Genomic DNA, 20,280 nt, shown 5'->3' with positions numbered 1-20,280 from the left:
TCATTTAAAAACCATATTTAAATTACTATTTTTCCACAATAATTTCCTATTATTAAATAAAAAAACCTATTAAACTATAATTTTATTCACATGGTGTGGAGTCGTCTCCTGGTTGACAAAATAAAATTATTAGAGCGTGAAGTGAAACCACCGAAGTGAGATTGAGGAACTGAAATGTTATTCGGATCTATTGCGAATTTTGAGAACGAATATTGCTCACCAAGTTTCGTAGAAGACTAGTATTATATTATCTGTGGTAGAAGGTAAGTAGGATTCAGAGATATGAATATTATGCTCTGACTGGCATGAAAATGATATTTTACTTTGTGAATTTAAAACAATGTGACTCCACAAATAAAAGCTTATTCTTAGCATAGTTTTTTTAATCTTTTGTTCCAGAGTTATCTCTAAATATCAATTTAAAATAAATCGATTTTTTTCTTATTGTGACATGTCCCCAGCGGGATCGAACCCACAATCGCAACCTGTGTTGATTGCTGTAACTGCAGCAACACTAATTGCCTATCAAAAAAGGACTGTAGCCGTTGTGGTAGCCGTTTAGTACGAGAATAAAAACTAGACGCAATTTACATTTTAACGCAATAAAAACAAAGTGGGGGTAACCCCACTAAACCGTGGTCACCATTATGTCACTCAATCGCGCCTGACGGAGCCAACACAAACCGTTTATTACTAGAACTAATGGGTAAACATTAAAATTCGCATTCACTTGTTGTGATTTCTACGCGACGTTTATGTTAAGGCATTCCACGTACAAAGTGTTGAATTAAATCATTAATTAACATTAGATTGCCTACGTGATGAAGTAACAGTGCTAAGTGAAATTAGAAGGTCAGTGAAATCTTTTACTACATCTACAGACAAACAACACTACTTATTTATTACCTAATTTGTTGCTAAGAAACAAAATAACACGCTCAAGAATTCTATGGAAACGTTGTTGAAACCTAAATTGTTTACTTACAGTATTCCGTCGTAACTTCAAGGAAAGTTATGTGATTTGAATTATAGATCAGTTATACGTAAGTAAATTAATTTTCTATGTACCTATAGTTTTTTAAATTAATTTTATGCTTCATAATACATACCTACATACATAGATAAATGTACGACTAAGGCGAAGTTGCATCACCGTATTTTAACTGTAACATTAACATTAACCGGCGCTTTTTCTAAGGAGTAAAGTAAAAGTTTTCTAACTTTTTCTGTTGAGCAGTCTAAGACATTTTTGACGTTTGTCAAAATTAAAGTAATATGGTGCAACTCAGGCTAAGTTTCGTAAGATAATTAATGATACTTAGTTAGGTACGTTATTTAAATTGATGATGACTTTCACTTGAAGAGATTTTGGTAATCTTGTTTATAGAATTACTAAGATAAAACTGAAACTGCTATCAAACTGCCTCAGAGATTTCCGCATAATTCGATTTTGCCATCGTTTAGTTATTCTCGTCACTAGAAACACAGACGATTCGATTCGACTATTTGTTTGCAAGATTGCCAATTTCGATTGGCGTGGACTGTACGCACAATGAATCGTTGTTTGATAGATAATAATTTGAATGCGTTACGTAATTTGGGCCAGGGAAAGTGTATCAATGTCACAGAATACCTTAATAGCCTACTTAGAGTACGTATGACAATATTTTGATAGAAGACTAAAATAATGATAAGGACCTAAACATTTTTGAATTTTATAAACCCTGTAAACTTTGTCTAAGCTGATTACGTGACATTGGCGAAATCATGGTTCTCAAAACCAAGTCGTGGCCAAAATAAATAAAAGAAGAAGAAATATTAAGGAAAATACTTAAGTAGGTAAAACCCATCGCTATCGACCATTCTACAGGGTGTTAGGTAAATGGGTATATGAGCCGACACTAGCCCATGTTAACATACGCATATAAATGGTATGGTGAAGTTAGAAATTAGATATCATCATTTTAATTTTTTTAATGTTCATACAAAAAGAAATATAAAATCAGATTTGTATGAAAATTAAAATAATTAAAATGATGATATCAATTTTCTGACTTTACCATATCATTTATTATTATGCATATGTTAACATGGGCTAGTGTCGGCTCATATACCTACCCATTTACCTAACACCCTGTATATCAATATGAATAATAATCAATGTGAATATTATTAAAAAACACCTTGACGTCCTTGACATTACAGATTTATTATTTTTATTTATTAACTTGTGTTTGCGAACGCGAATGATGCATTTTAAGTCATTAGAAATACTTACTTTATTTTATTTTACCTCCCCATTGTTATTAAGGTATGTATGAATTACTGATCTCATCATATTTATTGAAATTAAAGAAACCTTTTACCAATATGAAAATATCAGACTGACTAAGAGTCGTTTATAAATTACGTTATTATTTCCCCAGAACATGTCCAAATTTCTTCAATGGACCAATGACAACAAATTGGTGATATTTCTACTTATTACCACGGTCTGTTTCCTTGTATCAACTGTGGTACTTTCTAGCAGAATTAAGCACGCATCGGCGTGTCCATTGGAGGGATCGCCTTACACTCAAAAAAATTTTAATAATGAAAGGAAGGAAGATGATCTCGTTTCAAATAAGGTAAGGCTATTAAAAACATCTCATGCACTTCAACTTAATTTGTTTCGAGCTGTTTTATTTAAAATTCAATAATGCTTAGTTAATATTACTTTGTTTACCTATTTAAAAATTCATTATTTCATTTCGATATTTATTTACAAATTTTTTATTTCAACTACTGCAGAAAACATAATATTTCAAATTAATAGGCGCTTAGTACCTACCTACGTACTTATCATAATTCAACACTAAATTAAACCTACTAAAAGTATTAATATATTATAATAAATTATAATAAATAATTATATTATAAGTAAGTAACCTACAATAATTGCTTTATATTATTCTTTGAAATAAAATAAAAATAAAATTGTAATAAGTAAAATTTTGAATACTTTACTTACACACTGAAAAAACTAGATGATACTTACCTACATAATAGATACAAATTATATTGTTAATGTCAGTCTATTGTAATTATATACAATTTCTCCATTTCAGAGCGCTTACTACAGACTGCCAAGACACACGATTCCGAGAAGCTACAAATTGCTCCTTCAACCCGACATGACGAACAAAACGTTTCACGGTGTCGTGGAAATTTCTCTCCAAGTAACAAATCCTACAAAGAGCATAACGCTCCATTCAAACAAATTAAATATCACGACAACATCTCTCACAAAAAAGCGCAAAGATAAAATATCAATAGATGCCATTCACATAGTTCCAGGAAAAAGAGAATTTTTAGTTGTCAATTTACAAGACGAAATCCAGAAAGGTAGCTATGCGCTAAAAATAGAATTTAGCGGGCGATTGGATAAAGGATTCATTGGGTTTTACTCGAGTACTCTGAAAAATGGAAAGTAAGTACCTACCTAGCATTTTTTTAAACTTGCCTACTTAATTATTAGTCTATATCAACTGTTGAAAGGGTCTATCTACTATAGTACAGGGTGAAATCATTGACTGGAGTTGCCAATGCAGCAATGTAAAACAGGTACTGAATTTATAAACAAACGTGTTTAATTTCTTCGGGGACAAAGATACAATATTACTTACTTATTTTCCACAACTGCGTACCTACGCAGTACCTACCTAGGTACTAACTAGCTTTGTAACTGTAAATTAAAATAAAATATTTTTTTATTAAAAATAAGGTAGGACCTTACCTTGTAATAAAATTGAACCTGACAATTTCCTCGAGAGATTATAAGCATCGGTGTCAAGTCTTGTGAACTAACAACAATTAACGGCACGTAGTAAGTAGTAATCTTCTGTTCTTCTCTATTTACCTATGCCTAGATAAAACATTATTATTTAAAATGCTTTGTATAAGTATAAATGAGAGTAGTGTTTTAGAATAAAAAAATAACTTCTTCCCGCCTAAACTTTTTTAAAGTATTTTGACAGAACATTACATCTGGCTATTTTAACGTTTTAATCTTCAAGGTTGTTGCATTAAAGGATTTAAGGTTACTGCCGACTATGTGCAGTTTTTTTGTTTTTAAGATTATTAATATTCCCCCGTTTATACAAAATGTGACGAACATTGTACAGACGCGTCAAACTGTAGTTTAAAATTGCATTTCAATAAAAAACGTCACTGAAACAAGTGTTTAACTCGCGTGTAACCTTAATTAGTAAAGGGGAAGTAAAATGAATATTAAAATACAGAGAGATAATACTATTATATAAGTTAAAAAGACCCGAACTTCAATGATACAATCCGAATGTCAGGTCTGGTCATCAGCCGACTTGATGCGCATGAATCTTTATTTTATTATCTTCGTCTTTATTTTATCTGTATACTATAATACTTTAAACGTTAAAATAAAAACAATGACATAAAATATAAATGACGTTAAATCAAAGAGTCAAATGCTTGAAATAAAAATAAGCGCCATCTATATTAAAATTTGAACTTATAATAACTGAGAAAACATTGTATAATAAGTTTCTCGAATGATAAAGTAAAACGTCATAATTATTGATTTTTCGCGCGGCCATCGACCAAACCTTGTTTTTTGATTACAAATGTAATAAACCAAACTTACTATTACATGTACCTCTAAACTCAGTCTGAATTGAGTTACGAGCATTAGAAGTTTGATGATTTTACATACTAGATTGCAATTTCTTACAAAACTTGCGCGCAAAAAGCAAATCTAGTATGTAAAATCAGCTTCATAAACTTTCTCTAATATTCTGACAGGTACATCAAATACAGGTACTTAAACCTCAAAAATGAAGATTTTAATACTTTTTCACATCCCTACAACATCACATGTTTAAGTTGATTTCTAATTAATTCAGCAATATGCAAGAAACACACTCCTAAATAAAATTAGTTTTTGTCAAGAAATAAAGAGGGCGCTACCTCATGCTAGTACTGTACTGTGCAGTACTTTGGCTAGTTGAGATATCTTCTCTTTTTTTTTATCAAAACTGTCATTTTGATGCAATATTGCTTTCATTTTGTTTGATTTTGTAGGGAATAAATGATAAATCCCTAAATTTAAATTTGTTGTGTTTTGTGTTATTTAGTTAAAAGCATTTTATGACATCTTTCAAGATTTCGAAATTCTCTCGTTTTTTACCGAGAACTACAGGCATTGTGAAGCAATTTTGCCGGCTCTATAGTTCCTCTGTTACAACGATGGAAACATCCACAAAATACAAATTATATGAGAGATTGACTTCTCTAGTACGACCCGTTCATTATGACCTCTCTCTGCACCCTAATATGGACACGGGATTATTTCAAGGAACAGTGAAAATTGATGTAACCGTCAAACAAGAAAAGAGCTACATCACTCTACACACAAACTTTTTAGATATAACTTCTGTGAAAGTGTTTAAAGGCGAAGAAGAAATTCAGGTGTCCAAGTTTCTAGAAGTGAAGCAAATTGAACAGCTGCTGATACATTTTGATAATGTTATTGTGCCGGGAAGTTACAAAATGGTCATTGATTTTAATGGTAGCCTTACTAGGAATATTGTTGGATTTTATTCATCAAGATTGCAGGATAATAGGTACCTACATAAATAATCATTTCAATATAGTTTACTATAACACAATGACTATTGGGTAGACAACTTTTTTACTTAGGTACTTATTTTTTTGTTTCAGAACCATGGTGGCCAGCAAGTTTCAGCCAACATACGCTCGACAAGCTTTTCCATGCTTTGATGAGCCTGATTTCAAAGCCACATACGACATTTCTTTAGTGAAGCCAAAGTCATACATAGCTTTGTCTAACATGAATGTAAGTAAATTATATTTATTTAGAGTTCCATACAACTTTAGAAATCTAAGAATCTGAATTACAAGCCCTTCTAATTCTTGAGCTTCTAAGAATTGTAATTTGTCATGATTTAAGAAAATACATTTTGAGTAGTTAAATAAATAATAAACAATATTAAATAGGAAAATCAATCATTAAATATAATTACCAATGATGTGACTGAGCATCCTAAGAGAGTCCTTTTTTAATCCTTGAAAACTGACCTAATAATAAGTGTTCTCTCTAATGGTCCTATGATGGTATTATTAATTGATTAAATTAATATTGTTATGGTTTTTCCTTCCAGGAAATATCTAAATCGCCTACTGAAGATGGCAAATCAGAACTGGTTACTTTTGCAACAAGCGTCCCAATGTCAACTTATTTGGCTTGTTTCGTTGTGTGTGACTTTGATTACAAGGAGAATGAAATAAACGCCAACGGGATTGGAAAGAACTTTATTCTTAGATCCTTTGCGCAAAAGAATCAGATGCATAAGATTGATTTTGCCCAAGATATTGGCAGGAGAGCAACGGAATTTTATGTGAAGTACTACGAAGTGCCCTTCCCTCTTCCCAAATTAGGTATAGAAATCCTTAATTACATGTATATTGATAAGTCGTGAATCATGAGTTTAGTGTAACTAAAGGGCACTTTTCTGGAAATTTTATTCTTATTCTTATTCTTATACTATTCTTAAAGTAAATAAGAACCTACTTTTAAAAATGACATTATACATGTACCTACATATTTTTATGTGACCAACTTAAATAGAATTTTGTTTCAGATATGATTGCGATCCCAGACTATGTGTCTGGTGCCACAGAGCATTGGGGACTGATCACTTACAGGGAAACGTCTTTCCTGGTGGATGACAGTACAGCGTCATCTAAAAACAAGATCAGTGTAGCTAATACAATCGCTCATGAACTAGCTCATATGTGGTTTGGTAACTTAGGTATGCTTTTTAAAATTTTAAAGACCTCGTTCATTATCTCTGAGTAAAGTGTCAAGTAGGCTACTTGTTGCTGCCACGAATAGCAACGAAACCATGACACTGATAACTGGTAACAATTTAATAACGTGAAATTGAAAATAAATTGAATTCAAACTATGAAAAACTAACTCTGCCCATTTATTTCTTGTAGTGACTATGAAATGGTGGGACGACCTATGGCTAAATGAAGGCTTTGCGTCCTACATGCAAGTAAAAGCCTTGAATGCTATTGAGCCATCGTGGACGATGGTAAGCCCATTATTCTCATCAATTAAAAGTGAATTAAAATTTATATTATTGTAGTCTTCTTTTGTTAATACGTGGACTTATTTCTATTTCAGTTAGACCAGTTCTTGACGAAAACATTACATTCTGTGCTGGTGACCGATGCTAAGCTCTCAAGCCATCCCATTGTCCAGACTGTGTCCACACCGGACCAGATTACAGCCATATTTGATGCTATATCTTACAACAAGGTTAGTAATTTCGCAAGCTCTCTAAGACCGCCTACTAACTTAATGTTAGTAACAGTGTTTTATGTCCAACTTGTTATACTACAATTTCAGTTGAACATGTTGTACCCCTAATCCTAAGGCCTATTTTAATGTTCATAATGTCTGACGCCACAATTCAGTTGTTTCATATGAACAAGATTTTGCGAGTTCATACAAAACGGTAGCATTTTCCCTCCTATTAAAACGATTCATTAGGTTAAGGGCCGATTTTTCAATCGTCGGATAACTTTTAACTGAAGAATAAACTTGTCATTTTGACATATTTCCCATACTGAAAATGTCAATGTGCCAAACTTATTCTTCAGATAAAAGTTATCCGACGATTGAAAAATCAGCCCTTATGCAAATTATCCAATATTCCCTATATTCTACTAGCTATTTCTTTTTTCAAGGGATCCTCAGTTCTCCGTATGCTGGAAGGCTTTATAGGTGAAGAGAATTTCCGCAAAGGAGTGTCTGACTACCTGCAGAAATACAAATTTGGCAACACAGTGACCCAAGATTTGCTGTCGTCTTTGGAGCCCTATAGCAAACAGGAACACCCTGAGTTGGATATTAAGTAAGTTTATTTTGTATTTACTTGATCTACGAAAAGATTAAATACGAATAGGTCTACTGCTTAACATAGGAGGAATCAAAGGAGCTTTTGAAACTGATTCCACACTAACTGATTAGTTTTTTTTTGGTGAACTAATAAATAGATTGAGTCGAAAAATACGCCTGAACTGGATTTTTTTCTTTACTTTTATTTTTCAGTTACGTAATGGATACATGGACCAAACAAATGGGATATCCGCTAGTCACCGTAAGCAGAGGCGAGAAACCAAACACATACGTTCTTACCCAACGTCGTTTCCTACTTGATCCCGAAGCTGTGTATCCAAATGACTCGGAGTTCGAGTGAGTATTTATCTGTATCAGAGGTTCCCTAACTTATTTGAGACGCACCTCCTTTCGACTAAAAAAAAATCCGCGTTTAGAACGTAGGGTGCTCACTAAGACGGGATTTTCCAAACTTCAACCCCTAAGGAGTTAAACGGAATCCACGCGTACGAAGTCGTGGGCGGCCGTTAGTTATTTATTTGTTAAAGTATGAACGATGGCACATCAAGCTAAACACTGGTATCTTATGCAGTGGTACTAAGTACTATTTTCCATCAAAAAATATTTTCATGTGCTGGCGATTATTGTAATATTTTTTTATTAACTGTATGCAAGCTAATGACGGTTGTATATTTCAGCTACCGTTGGTTCATTCCAATCACCTATACAACAAACAAGGGACCGAAAAAAGATATTCTGTGGTTCCCAAACGGCGTCCAAAAAGGTAACTAATGACCAATTACCATCAATACATAACTTTTCAGTGACCCCTATGGTAACACATAACAGGAATTTTGTTTTCATAAGGTTCACTTAAAATTAGGGATTGATGGTGAAAACGGCCATTACCCAGGCAGTGAATAACTTAACAATTTACCATCATTACATACCCTGTATTATTTTGTTTCAGTGGATATGATTCTCGAAGCAGATGAAAATTGGGTGAAAATAAACAACAACCAAGTAGGCTACTACAGGGTAAACTATACGTTAGACATGTGGAAGAGCTTGATCGAACAATTGAAACTAAAAGCTGAACAGGTAAGCTTGTTGTATTGATTATAGACTAAGAGTAGGCGCACACCGTTGATTTTTCGTCGGCCGATAGTTTAGTCGGGCAGTTGATAAGTATGGGCATGTATGGGAGTGCGCACACTACGCCGACTCGATTTGGCCGATTCTTCATACAAATTAAAATCGGGCACAACTATCGGCCAACTGAAAATCAACGGTGTGCGCCTTTTCTAAGAGCTAGTGACTGCCAGACCTACGTCATTTTATAAAAGCTGAAAGTTTGTCAGCGTATGCTCCCATAGAGGCAGCTACCCTAAAAAGATGAGCAAGGAGTTGGAACTGTCAAAAGTATCTGGCTGATGAGGAAACAACTTCTAATCATTGTCCAAATATTATGTATGAAAGATCCGCCAGATGGCGGGACGTGGATGTGGGGTCTGACTGCTGCGTGATTGGTGGATTTTGACGTATCAAAAATAACCAAAAATAACCAATCATGCAGCATTTGGACCTTGCGTCTACGTATTGCCATCTGGCGGATTTTTCATACGCGAAAACCCTCATTAATGAAGATTTCAACATTTCCAGCTAACAATATCAGACCGCTCCAACTTGCTAGACGACGTGTTTGCGCTGGCCGAGACTAAAACAGTGCCGTACCGGCTAGCGCTGGACCTGACTGGCTACCTGTCGGTGGAAGAAGACTACGTGCCCTGGGAGACTGCTTCGGCGGTCTTCTCGAGGCTGGCTGACAAACTGATGGGGACTGTGGTGCATGATAAGCTGCAGGTAGGAACGAATTACACCAAAAGGCTCCCGAAAAAATATCAAGTAACATTAGGGATGTGTTAGCCAACATTTTATTTGCAAAAACTTCAGTAAGAATCAGTTAATCAGTTTCGAGGAAATCCCTGATCCCAATTCGTGGAGTCCCGAGTTCGATTCCAGTAGGGCGTATGGTAGGTAAGGAAATCTATATTTCCTAATCTGGCTTGCGTCAGGGGTATTGGTAGACCCACCCGTAGAATTATTAAGATTTCTAGTTCGAAATAACGATTATAGGTCGTGCCGTGTCGTGTCGTGCGTTTATTAATTTGTTCAATAAGTCAAATAGTTCAAATAGTTTTTCTTCCACAGAAATATATTCAAAAGCTTGTGAGTCCTTTGTATACGAAGCAGAGTTGGGAAAGAAGTAAAATTGGTGTAATTGAAGGGTAAGTTATCTATTTAGTAAATAATGTCTAAGTGAATATACCCCGGAATTTCCATTTAAAAATATTATCTTTATTAAAATCTTTGAATTCCATATTATTATGTTAATATGTTATAACAACCTGGATTTTTAATCCTTCTTATTTCTAGTAGAACTGGTTCATTAAATCAGAACTTTAAACCTTTTTCAGATTATTAAGAACAAGGATACTATCCCTGGCCACAAGGTGTCGATTGCCAGAAGCCGAGGATAAAGTGAGGGCCCTATTCCTGGACTGGCTGAACAACCACGGGACTGACAAAGCTTCCACCATAGAGCCTGACCTTAGGGACTTCGTCTATTATTATGGTGAGTTGACAACTAAAGCCTGGCCCGTGAGCACGTAGAATCCCGTCCAATGACCCCAAGCTACCCATCCCTATCGCTCGCGCGTAATAATGTTGCTGTCGCGCTCACACACTGCGGGCGCCCGTCGCACAGTCGCGACAGCAACATAATTACGCGCGAGCGATAGGGATGGGTACCTTGGGGTCATTGGACGGGATTCTACGTGCTCACGGACCAGGCTTTAAACACTGACATAAAACCGAACTGCTATAAGTTAACTTTTGAAAACCTCACTCCAAAAACAAAATTTGCCGAAGACCTAACTTTGCAAACACAACTTTCTGAAAACTAACTACGAAAACCCAACTATTTGAAAACCTGATTTCGAAAAGCTAACCTAACTTTAAAAACCTAACCTTTCACCACACCAATGGCGAGACGGATTTACGAATGGCCTGGGATCGTCAAATCGGGTGTAACTGCACTAATTTATGTTTTTGTTTTCCCTACAGGTATGAAATCTTCAAGCCAGGCCGAATGGGATAAGCTTTGGCAGATTTACCTGAAGGAAGAAGATGCGCAGGAACAAACTAAGCTAAGGAATGCGCTGGCAGGACCGCGGGATCCTGAGCTGCTTAAAAAGTAAGTTCATTCAACCCTCAAAACGATGCAAATAAGTGCGGAAATGTACGGAAGATTCAAATAAAACAGACGCAGCAATATTTTGTTATTTCTAAATCTGTATAAAAATCCTTATTATTAATAAACGTCGGTAGTATTTTTTTCTTTCAAATAAAGCCCAAACTTCACCTTCTTCCAGGTACTTATATCTATCCTGGGATGAAAAGAACATTCGCAGTCAAGACTTCCTAAACGTGCTGCATTACATCAGCTCCAATCCGTCTGGCACGGCACTAGTGTGGGACGAAGTTCGCTCGCGCTGGCCGGAGCTAGTAGACCGATTTACTCTTAACAGCCGGTACCTGGGAAATCTCATACCTGGCATCACTAGCTCGTTTAACTCGCAGCTTAGGCTTAAAGAGGTACGTAATCTTAGAGAATAAGTAATAACACAAGCTCGTTCACTCTTACCTCCTGCCTCCTTTAGCTCATTTACCTCAGGAATTACGTGAATCTTCAGATACTATCATATAATGAATCTTATCCCGTCCGCGCTGGCCGTAACAAGTAGAATGATTTATTCTTAACAGCCGGTACCAGGGTAACCTAATACCTGGCATTACTAGCTCGTTTAACTCGCAACTTAGGCTTAAAGAGGTGAGTGTACTTTACTTGTACTAAATGTACTACTAGTAGGACATTCGTCCAATAGCCTAAAGCATGGCACACATATGCTATGAGATGACATCAGAAATTAAATTCTAAAACCTCTAACTTACCGTCTAGCTCAGACCAGTACATAAACATGCAAATTAATTTAAAGGAGAGTTACAATACTTTTATTAATACCGACCTGAGTTTTTTTGCGTTGTTTCCATTAAAAAATATATTACCATTAAAAAATATATTTGCACGTAAAAGGTCCTATTAAAAGCAAACTTCCAAAAAATTAATGTAACAACAATCTTTTTCAATTGTTTTAAACTCTCATGGTTACTAACATAATAATTATTATTTTCGGATACTTTGTGCTGTGTCGAGAACAGTTGCGAGAAAATAGTGAGTTGGTGAACAGTGGTACGGGAGGAGGCATTCGTAATAAAAGACTGCGAAAGAGGGTAGACCGATAAATCTGCCCATAACATCTCACCCGCAAGTTTTCTCAGTAACTCCGTGACCATGGCGCTTGCAACAGTCCCGAAATATCGGAAACTCAAAATTGAGGTATATGGTAGCAGTAATCCCGTAAATGATAATTATTATAATCTTTTTCTTGTTCTAGATGGAGGCGTTCTTCGAGCAGTACCCAGAAGCGGGCGCGGGCGAAGCGGCGAGACGTCGCGCGCTAGAGACCGTCAAAGGCAACATCAAGTGGGCCGCCTCGCACCAAGCCGCGGTGGCCGCCTGGCTGGAACAACACGTGGCCTAGCGCGGTACTTACTTGATCTCATCTTAACCCTTTCACTGTATACAGGGTGCCTTTGAAATCATTGGCATCCTTTTAAAATAAGACTACTCATATACACTCGGCATCAAATAAATCGACCCGCCCGCGACGCGAACATTAAAGATTTTCTTCTGACACAATCATGGTACCCTAACAATATTGGTGTTATTTGAAAGCCCAATAAATATCCTTAAAGAAAAACACATTTCATTTCTTAATAAATGTTTAACATATACCATAAATGTGACTTGAAAAAGACCTCACTTTGGGCTCACCCCTGGGATCAATTAGACCAATTTTTATGGTTATAAAACTAAATAATGATCTCACGTGTCCTCTTTAAAAGATGGATAGCGATTAATCCCAACTTAACAGTTTTATAGCCATACAAGTTGGCTCAAGCGTAACTACCTATTTTTTTAAGAAGTGACTCTGGATTCTTCTGCAGACACATTTTTGGCGTAAAATCCTTTCCTTTAATGAAATGAAGTTTAGAACTAGGCTTTTAAATGGTGCCAATATTGGTGGGAAGTGGGGATGCATACATTTGAAAGTGCTTGTCGCGGGAGGGTCGATTTATTTGATGTCGAGTGTAGATAGGTACATGCCTTTAATATGAGAAAATTCCAATGAGTTAAATTTTCAATATTTATCCATATTTAAAATCTTGTACAGACGACAGCACATCCATCAATACTGTGGCATCTTATTTCGATGTAATAAGGGTTATTTTTTGCAACAAAATGAAAAAGCTGATGTGCTGTTGACTGTTCAATAGTTTTAAACTGTTTATAAGAGCACACTAATACAAATACATAGTAAAAGTAACGACAAAAAATGTCATTGGATTTGTCTCATATTTGGAGAATCCACTATAATGTATATCATGAGTAAAGTCTTATATTAAAAGGATGTTAAAGATTTCAAAGTCACTCCTGTAGTTATACAAATTTTTCTGGCGTTAAGAGTCGCCTCTCGATATAAATATTTTTAAAATAACCTGAAAAAATTGAACTGCCTAAGGTGGGAATCTCTGTACTCAATGATACATAGTAAAAATTGGGCATGTACTATGTGTAGTACATGTTCCGTTAAAAGTCTGGATCCTGCCTAGACCATTATTGGACCGTTATCAAGTAGGTTTCTCCACAATGCTACTGCCCAATGTGCTCAAACGAGAGAATAGTAACATTATAGAACGTACTCTATGTAGTACAGGGACCGTTACCGTTAACACCTAGAGAACTATCGGACTCTTCTTAAATCTATATTCTAACACTTCTACTCCTGTCTATCCAGGATCTACGGCCATTGACCACGAATCAAACCAGACCAGTAAAGGGTTATAGCACAGAATAATAATAAGTACTACGTACAGAAATTTTACTTCGCGAACGTATTTAAAAAAATGTATGCTCAATGTCATTTACAATATGGTGTAATTTAGCCTGTCTCAAGAGTCAAGCACCATTTTCAACCGACTTCAAAAAAGGAGGAGGTTCTCAATTCGACCCGTATGTTTTTTTTTCTATGTTTGTTACGCGATAACTCCGCCAATTATGAACCGATTTGAACAAATCTTTTTTCGGCGTATAGGTAATACCTCAAGGGTGGTCCCATTTAAATTTAATAATAGAAAAAACAACCCCCAAGGGTGGAAAATTTGGGATGAACTTTTTTATACGCAATATAATCTCCGCCGATTATAAATCAATTTGAACGATTATTTTTTTGTTGAATAGGTATTATCAGNTAATCGCCTTAATGAAGTAATTTCAATATTTCCAGCTAACAATATCAGACCGCTCCAACTTGCTAGACGACGTGTTTGCGCTGGCCGAGACTAAGGCAGCGCCGTACGGGCTAGCGCTCGACCTGACTGGCTACCTGTCGGTGGAAGAAGACTACGTGCCCTGGGAGACTGCTTCGGCGGTCTTCTCGAGACTGGCTGATAAACTGATGGGGACTGTGGTGCATGATAAGCTGCAGGTAGGAATGAATTACACCAAAAGGTTCTTCGAAATATCAAGTAACATTAGGGATGTGTTAGCCAACATTTTATTTGCAAAAACTTCAGATAAGAATCAGTTAATCAGTTTCGAGGAAATCCCTGATCCCAATTCGTGGAGTTCCGAGTTCGATTCCAGTAGGGCGTATGGTAGGCAAGAAATTCTATATTTCCAAATTTGGCTTGCGTCAGGGGATATTGGTAGACCCGCCCGTAGAATTATTAAGATTTCTAGTTCGAGACAACGATTATAGGTGTGGTGTCGTGCGTTTATTAATTTGTTCAATAAGTCAAATAGTGCAAAAGTTTTTCTCCCACAGAAATATACTCAAAAGCTTGTGAGTCCTTTGTATGCGAAGCAGAGTTGGGAAAGAAGTAAAATTGGTGTAATTGAAGGGTGAGTAATCTATTTGTTCAGATCATGTAAATATACCATATAATAATCTTTGAATTCTAGTTTAAAATAATAGGCTATGGCCAGTTATGAGATTATGTTATAACAACCTGGATTTTTGTTCCTTCTTATTTCTAGTAGAACTGGTTCATAAAATCATAACTTTAAATCTTTTTCAGATTATTAAGAACGAGGATACTATCCCTGGCCACAAGGTGTCGATTGCCAGAAGCCGAGGATAAAGTGAGGGCCCTATTCCTGGACTGGCTGAACAACCACGGGACTGACAAAGCTTCCACCATAGAGCCTGACCTTAGGGACTTCGTCTATTATTATGGTGAGTTGACAACTAAAGCCTGGCCCGTGAGCACGTAGAATCCCGTCCAATGACCCCAAGCTACCCATCCCTATCGCTCGCGCGTAATAATGTTGCTGTCGCGCTCACTCACTGCGGGCGCCCGTCGCACAGTCGCGACAGCAACATAATTACGCACGAGCGATAGGGATAGGTACCTTGGGGTCATTGGACGGGATTCTACGTGCTCACGGGCCAGGCTTTAAACATTGACATAAAACCGAACTGCTATAAGATAACTTTTGAAAACCTCACTCCAAAAACAAAATTTGCCGAAGACCTAACTTTGTAAACACAACTTTCTGAAAACTAACTACGAAAACCTAACTATTCGAAAAACCTAATTTCGAATAGCTAACCTAACTTCAAAAACCTTTAAGACGTATTTATTACAGACTAGCTTTTGCCCGCGGCTTCACCCGCGTAAAATTTCGTTTGTCACAGATCGTCATAAATTATAGCCTATATGTTATTCTGGGTTATAAACAATAATACTGTAAAGTTTCATCAAAATCCGTTCAGTAGTTTTTGCGTGAAAGAGTAACAAACATTCAGACATCCAAACTTTCGCATTTATAATATTAGTAGGATGGCCTAAAATCGTCAAATCGGGTGTAACTGCACTAATTTATGTTTTTGTTTTCCCTACAGGTATGAAATCTTCTAGCCAGGCCGAATGGGATAAGCTTTGGCAGATTTACCTGAAAGAAGAAGATGCGCAGGAACAAACTAAGCTAAGGAATGCGCTGGCAGGACCGCGGGATCCCGAGCTCCTTAAAAAGTAAGTTCATTCAACCCTAAAAACGATGCAGTTAAGTGCCTAAAAAAACAGTAATGAAATGTACGGAAGATTCAAATAAAACAGACGCAGCAATATTTTGTTATTTCTAAAACTGTATAAAAATCCCAACATAATCTTTCAAAATTGTACCGTAATAATAATCTTTCAAAATAAACGTCGGTAGTTTTTTTTTCTTTCAAATAAAGCCTACCTACCTTCTTCCAGGTACTTATATCTATCCTGGGATGAAAAGAACATTCGCAGTCAAGACTTCCTAAACGTGCTGCATTACATCAGCTCCAATCCGTCTGGCACTGCACTAGTGTGGGACGAAGTTCGCTCGCGCTGGCCGGAGCTAGTAGACCGATTCACACTTAACAGCCGGTACCTGGGAAATCTGATACCTGGCATCACTAGCTCGTTTAACTCGCAGCTTAGGCTTAAAGAGGTACGTAATCTTAGAGAATATGTAACAACACAAGCTCGTTCACACCTACCTCCTGCCTCCCTTAGCTCATTCACCTCAGGAATTACATGAATCATTAGATACTATAGTCTTTTTCACCTAAGATGATCCGTATGACACTTCAAGGTTATCCATAGTACGCATACTACATTTGCAGAATATTTTTGAAAAAATATTTGTATTTTATTAGCAATATAATAAAAAAAAAAAAACTACTATTGTCTTGAAATATATATATTTCAAGACAATAAATATTATCAATAGACTCAGATTTTACTATATATAGTAAAATCTGAGTCTATTGATAATATTTTAATTAAATACGATGTAAAAATATTTTTTATTTAATGTGTGAAACGGAATAGATTTAGTGCTGGGGTATTTGTTGTATAACAAAATCGATTATTTCCGCGGTTCATTAATCGATTGCAGTGAATACTTAGTTATTAAAAACATCACAAAAACCAACTATATTTTTCGATTGTTGACTTTAATAAACGCATTGAAAATAAATTAAAAGTTTTTAATTTAAAGAAATAGAACCAGTACTTTTTAGGAATCGTTTTTTTGAACACGAAGTCCATGGAATTTGAATATTATCAATAAAAAATTGATAAAAAATATTTGTAATTAAAAAAACATGTTTTTTTGTTAAATGACACCTATACAAAATTTTTCTCTAAAAGTAGGTTTTACTAACTCTTAGAAAAAAATCGATTGATAAATCGCTATGGTTTAGTTATGTGACATCTCTATAACTTTCAAACTCGAAACGTCATACGAATCATCTTACGTGAAAAAGACTATAATAGCTAGCTAACAGAGCGGTTTACTCTTAACTTTAACTTAACTCGGTACTTGGGCAACCTAATACCTGGCAGCACTAGTTCGTTTATCTCCAAAGAGGTGAGTGTACTTTACTTGTACTACTAGTAGGACATTCGTCCAATAGCCTAAAGCATGGCACACATATGCCATGAGATGACATCAGTAATTAAATTCTAAAACCTCTAGCTCACCGTTTAGCTCAGACCAGTACATAAACATGCAAATTAATTGAAAAAAGAGTTACAATCAATAGTGACTTGAGGTTTTTAGCGTTGCTTCTCAATACTTATTTTCGTCATTCAAAGGTAATTATTTCCATTAAAAATATATTTGCGCGTAAAAGGTCCTATTAACAACAAACTTCCAAAAAATTAATGTAATAATATTTTTCTTGTTTTAAACTCTCATGGTTACTAACATAATAATTATTATTTACGGGATTATTTACGGGATGTACCTTAATTTCGGATACTGTAAGTGCTGTGTGTCGAGAACAGTTGCGAGAAAATAGTGAGTTGGTGAACAGTGGTACGGGAGGAGGCAATCGTAATAAAAGACTGCGAAAGAGGGTAGACCGATAAATCTGCCCATAACATCTCACCCGCAAGTTTTCTCAGTAACTCCGTGACCATGGCGCTTGCAACAGTGCCGAAATATCGGAAACTCAAAATTGAGGTATATGGTAGCAGTAATCCCGTAAATGATAATTATTATAATCTTTTTCTTGTTCTAGATGGAGGCGTTCTTCGAGCAGTACCCAGAAGCGGGCGCGGGCGAAGCGGCGAGACGTCGCGCGTTAGAGACCGTCAAAGGCAACATCAAGTGGGCCGCCTCGCACCAAGCCGCGGTGGCCACCTGGCTGGAACAACACGTGGCCTAGCGCGGTACTTACTTGATCTCATCTTAACCCTTTCACTGTATACAGCAGCGGTTCCCAAACTTATTTAGTCTACTGCCCACTTTGAGAATGAATTATTTTTTAGCGCCCCCCATTTTTGTAGTCAAAAGTCGAGCTCAGTCAGTGTCTAAGAGTCCTCCTAGTAGATGACGCCTCCCAAGCCTCTACAACTCTACACAACGTCCCGAGTTTTTTGGGTCTCTTACCGCCCCCCTTTACGCCTGCAGCGCCCACAAGGGGACGTTATCGCCCACTTTGGGAAAGACTGGTATACAGGGTGCCTTTGAAATCATCGGCATCCTTTTAAAATAAGACTAAAGCCTGCTGCTGTCACGCTCGCACACTCACTGTGGGGCGCGGGCGCCCGTCGCACAGTCGCGACAGAAATATAATTACACGCGAGCGATAAGGATGGGTAGCTTGGGGTCATTGGACAAAATTCTACGTGCTCACGGACCAGGCTTTACTCATATACACTCGGCATCAAATAAATCGACCCGCCCGCGACGCGAACATTAAAGATTTTCTTCTGACACAATCATGGTACCCCAACAATATTGGTGTTATTTAAAATCTCAATAAATATCTTTAAAAAAACACATTTCATTTCTTAATAAATGATTAACATATACCATAAATGTGACTTGAAAAAAGACCTCACTTTGGGCTCACCTCTGGGATCAATTAGTAGGGATGTTCCGATACCACCTAAGTATCGATACCTACTCATTTCGATAATACTCAAATCTTTTTTCGATACTACTTAAATAAGTACTCCTAAAGTATCGATAGTTACTGATATCGATACTTTTTGGGACTTTTATTTTGTTTTATTATTTTGAGGGTGCTATCAATGTACGTTGAAGGACAATAATTTAAACAAAATTGAGAAGAAAATAACTATTTATCCCAACTAATATTATAAATGCGAAAGTAACTCTGTCTGTCTGTCTGTCTGTCTGTCTGTCTGTCTGTCTGTTACGCTTTCCCGCTTAAACCTCGCAACCGATTTTGATGAAATTTGGCATAGAGATAGTTTGAGTCCCGGGAAAGAACATAGGATAGTTTTTATCCCGGTTTTTGAAACAGGGACGCGCGCGATAAAGTTTTTCTGTGACAGACAAAATTCCACGCGGGCGAAGCCGCGGGCGGAAAGCTAGTTTATTATAAATGCTTATTAGGCTTATTATTAATTTAAACAAAACCTCTTCAGCATTAAGATTGCCCAAAAACAGTAACTTGTTCCTTGTTGGTGTCATTGTTGCACCGGCTTTGGAAAAAAGGCACTTGCTAGGAGCTGATGTTGCAACAACAATTAAATATTGCTGTGCATACTTGTAAAGACAAGGAAACACCAACTTCATGTCATCCCATTCTGCAAATGGGTTGCTTTTAAGAGAAACTACTGGATTTGATAAATAAAGAGAAACTTCATCTCGTTTTCGGTTGTTTTGCTGATTCGATTCGATACCAAGTATTTTTGTTTCGATACCGATTATGTATCGCTAAATTGATTCGAATCAAAAGTATCGAGTACCTACTCGTATTTATTAGTAAATTGGTCTAATTGAACCAATTTTTATGGTTATAAAACCAAATAATGATCTCACGTGTCCTATTTAACAGATGGATAGCGATTAATCCCAACTTAACTCTTCTCGTTTTATAGCCATAAAAGTTAGCTCAAGCGTAACTACCTATTTTTTAAGAAGTGACTGGATTCTTCTACAGACACATTTTTGGGGTAAAAACCTTTCCTTTAATGAAATGAAGTTTAGAACTAGGCTTTTAAATGGTGCCAATATTGGTGGGAAGTGGGGATGCATACTATTGAAAGTGTTTGTCGCGGGAGGGTCGATTTATTTGTCGAGTGTAGATAGGTACATGCCCCTAATATGAGAAAATTCCAATGAGTTAAATTTT

At 36.3% G+C, this 20,280-nt stretch overlaps 1 protein-coding gene across 5 annotated transcripts; it reads left to right on the top strand.

Annotated features, from left to right (window-relative positions):
* Nucleotides 1-654: 654 nt before the first annotated feature.
* LOC114361949 (glutamyl aminopeptidase) lies at nt 655-18,718 on the top strand. 5 transcript variants are annotated; one of them, XM_028317179.1, is made up of 20 exons: nt 655-852; nt 988-1,043; nt 2,427-2,627; nt 3,108-3,469; nt 5,737-5,872; nt 6,198-6,474; nt 6,678-6,848; nt 7,039-7,136; nt 7,229-7,363; nt 7,795-7,961; nt 8,159-8,302; nt 8,644-8,729; nt 8,916-9,046; nt 14,416-14,616; nt 14,956-15,032; nt 15,209-15,366; nt 16,036-16,165; nt 16,391-16,613; nt 18,193-18,376; nt 18,626-18,718. In XM_028317179.1, exons 3-19 carry the CDS (start codon nt 2,430-2,432, stop codon nt 18,337-18,339), a joined length of 2,841 nt encoding a protein of 946 aa, XP_028172980.1. In that variant the 5' UTR covers nt 655-852; nt 988-1,043; nt 2,427-2,429; the 3' UTR covers nt 18,340-18,376; nt 18,626-18,718. The 5 variants fall into 5 exon arrangements, with proteins under 5 accessions (XP_028172980.1, XP_028172979.1, XP_028172981.1 ...); XM_028317178.1 differs by lacking the exon at nt 18,626-18,718 and having other exon boundaries at nt 18,193-18,456; XM_028317180.1 differs by lacking the exons at nt 14,416-14,616; nt 14,956-15,032; nt 15,209-15,366; ... (2 more) ...; nt 18,193-18,376; nt 18,626-18,718 and adding exons at nt 9,608-9,808; nt 10,157-10,233; nt 10,423-10,580; ... (1 more) ...; nt 11,380-11,602; nt 12,463-12,813.
* The last annotated feature ends 1,562 nt before the right edge of the window (nt 18,719-20,280 follow it).

The sequence above is a fragment of the Ostrinia furnacalis genome, unplaced genomic scaffold, assembly GCF_004193835.3.
Source record: "Ostrinia furnacalis isolate ACB-3 unplaced genomic scaffold, ASM419383v2 OfSCF6075, whole genome shotgun sequence".
In the NCBI taxonomy this organism is placed as follows: domain Eukaryota; kingdom Metazoa; phylum Arthropoda; class Insecta; order Lepidoptera; family Crambidae; genus Ostrinia; species Ostrinia furnacalis.
The sequence above is the reverse complement of the archived record's forward strand: the minus strand, read 5'-3'. Positions and strand labels throughout refer to the sequence as shown.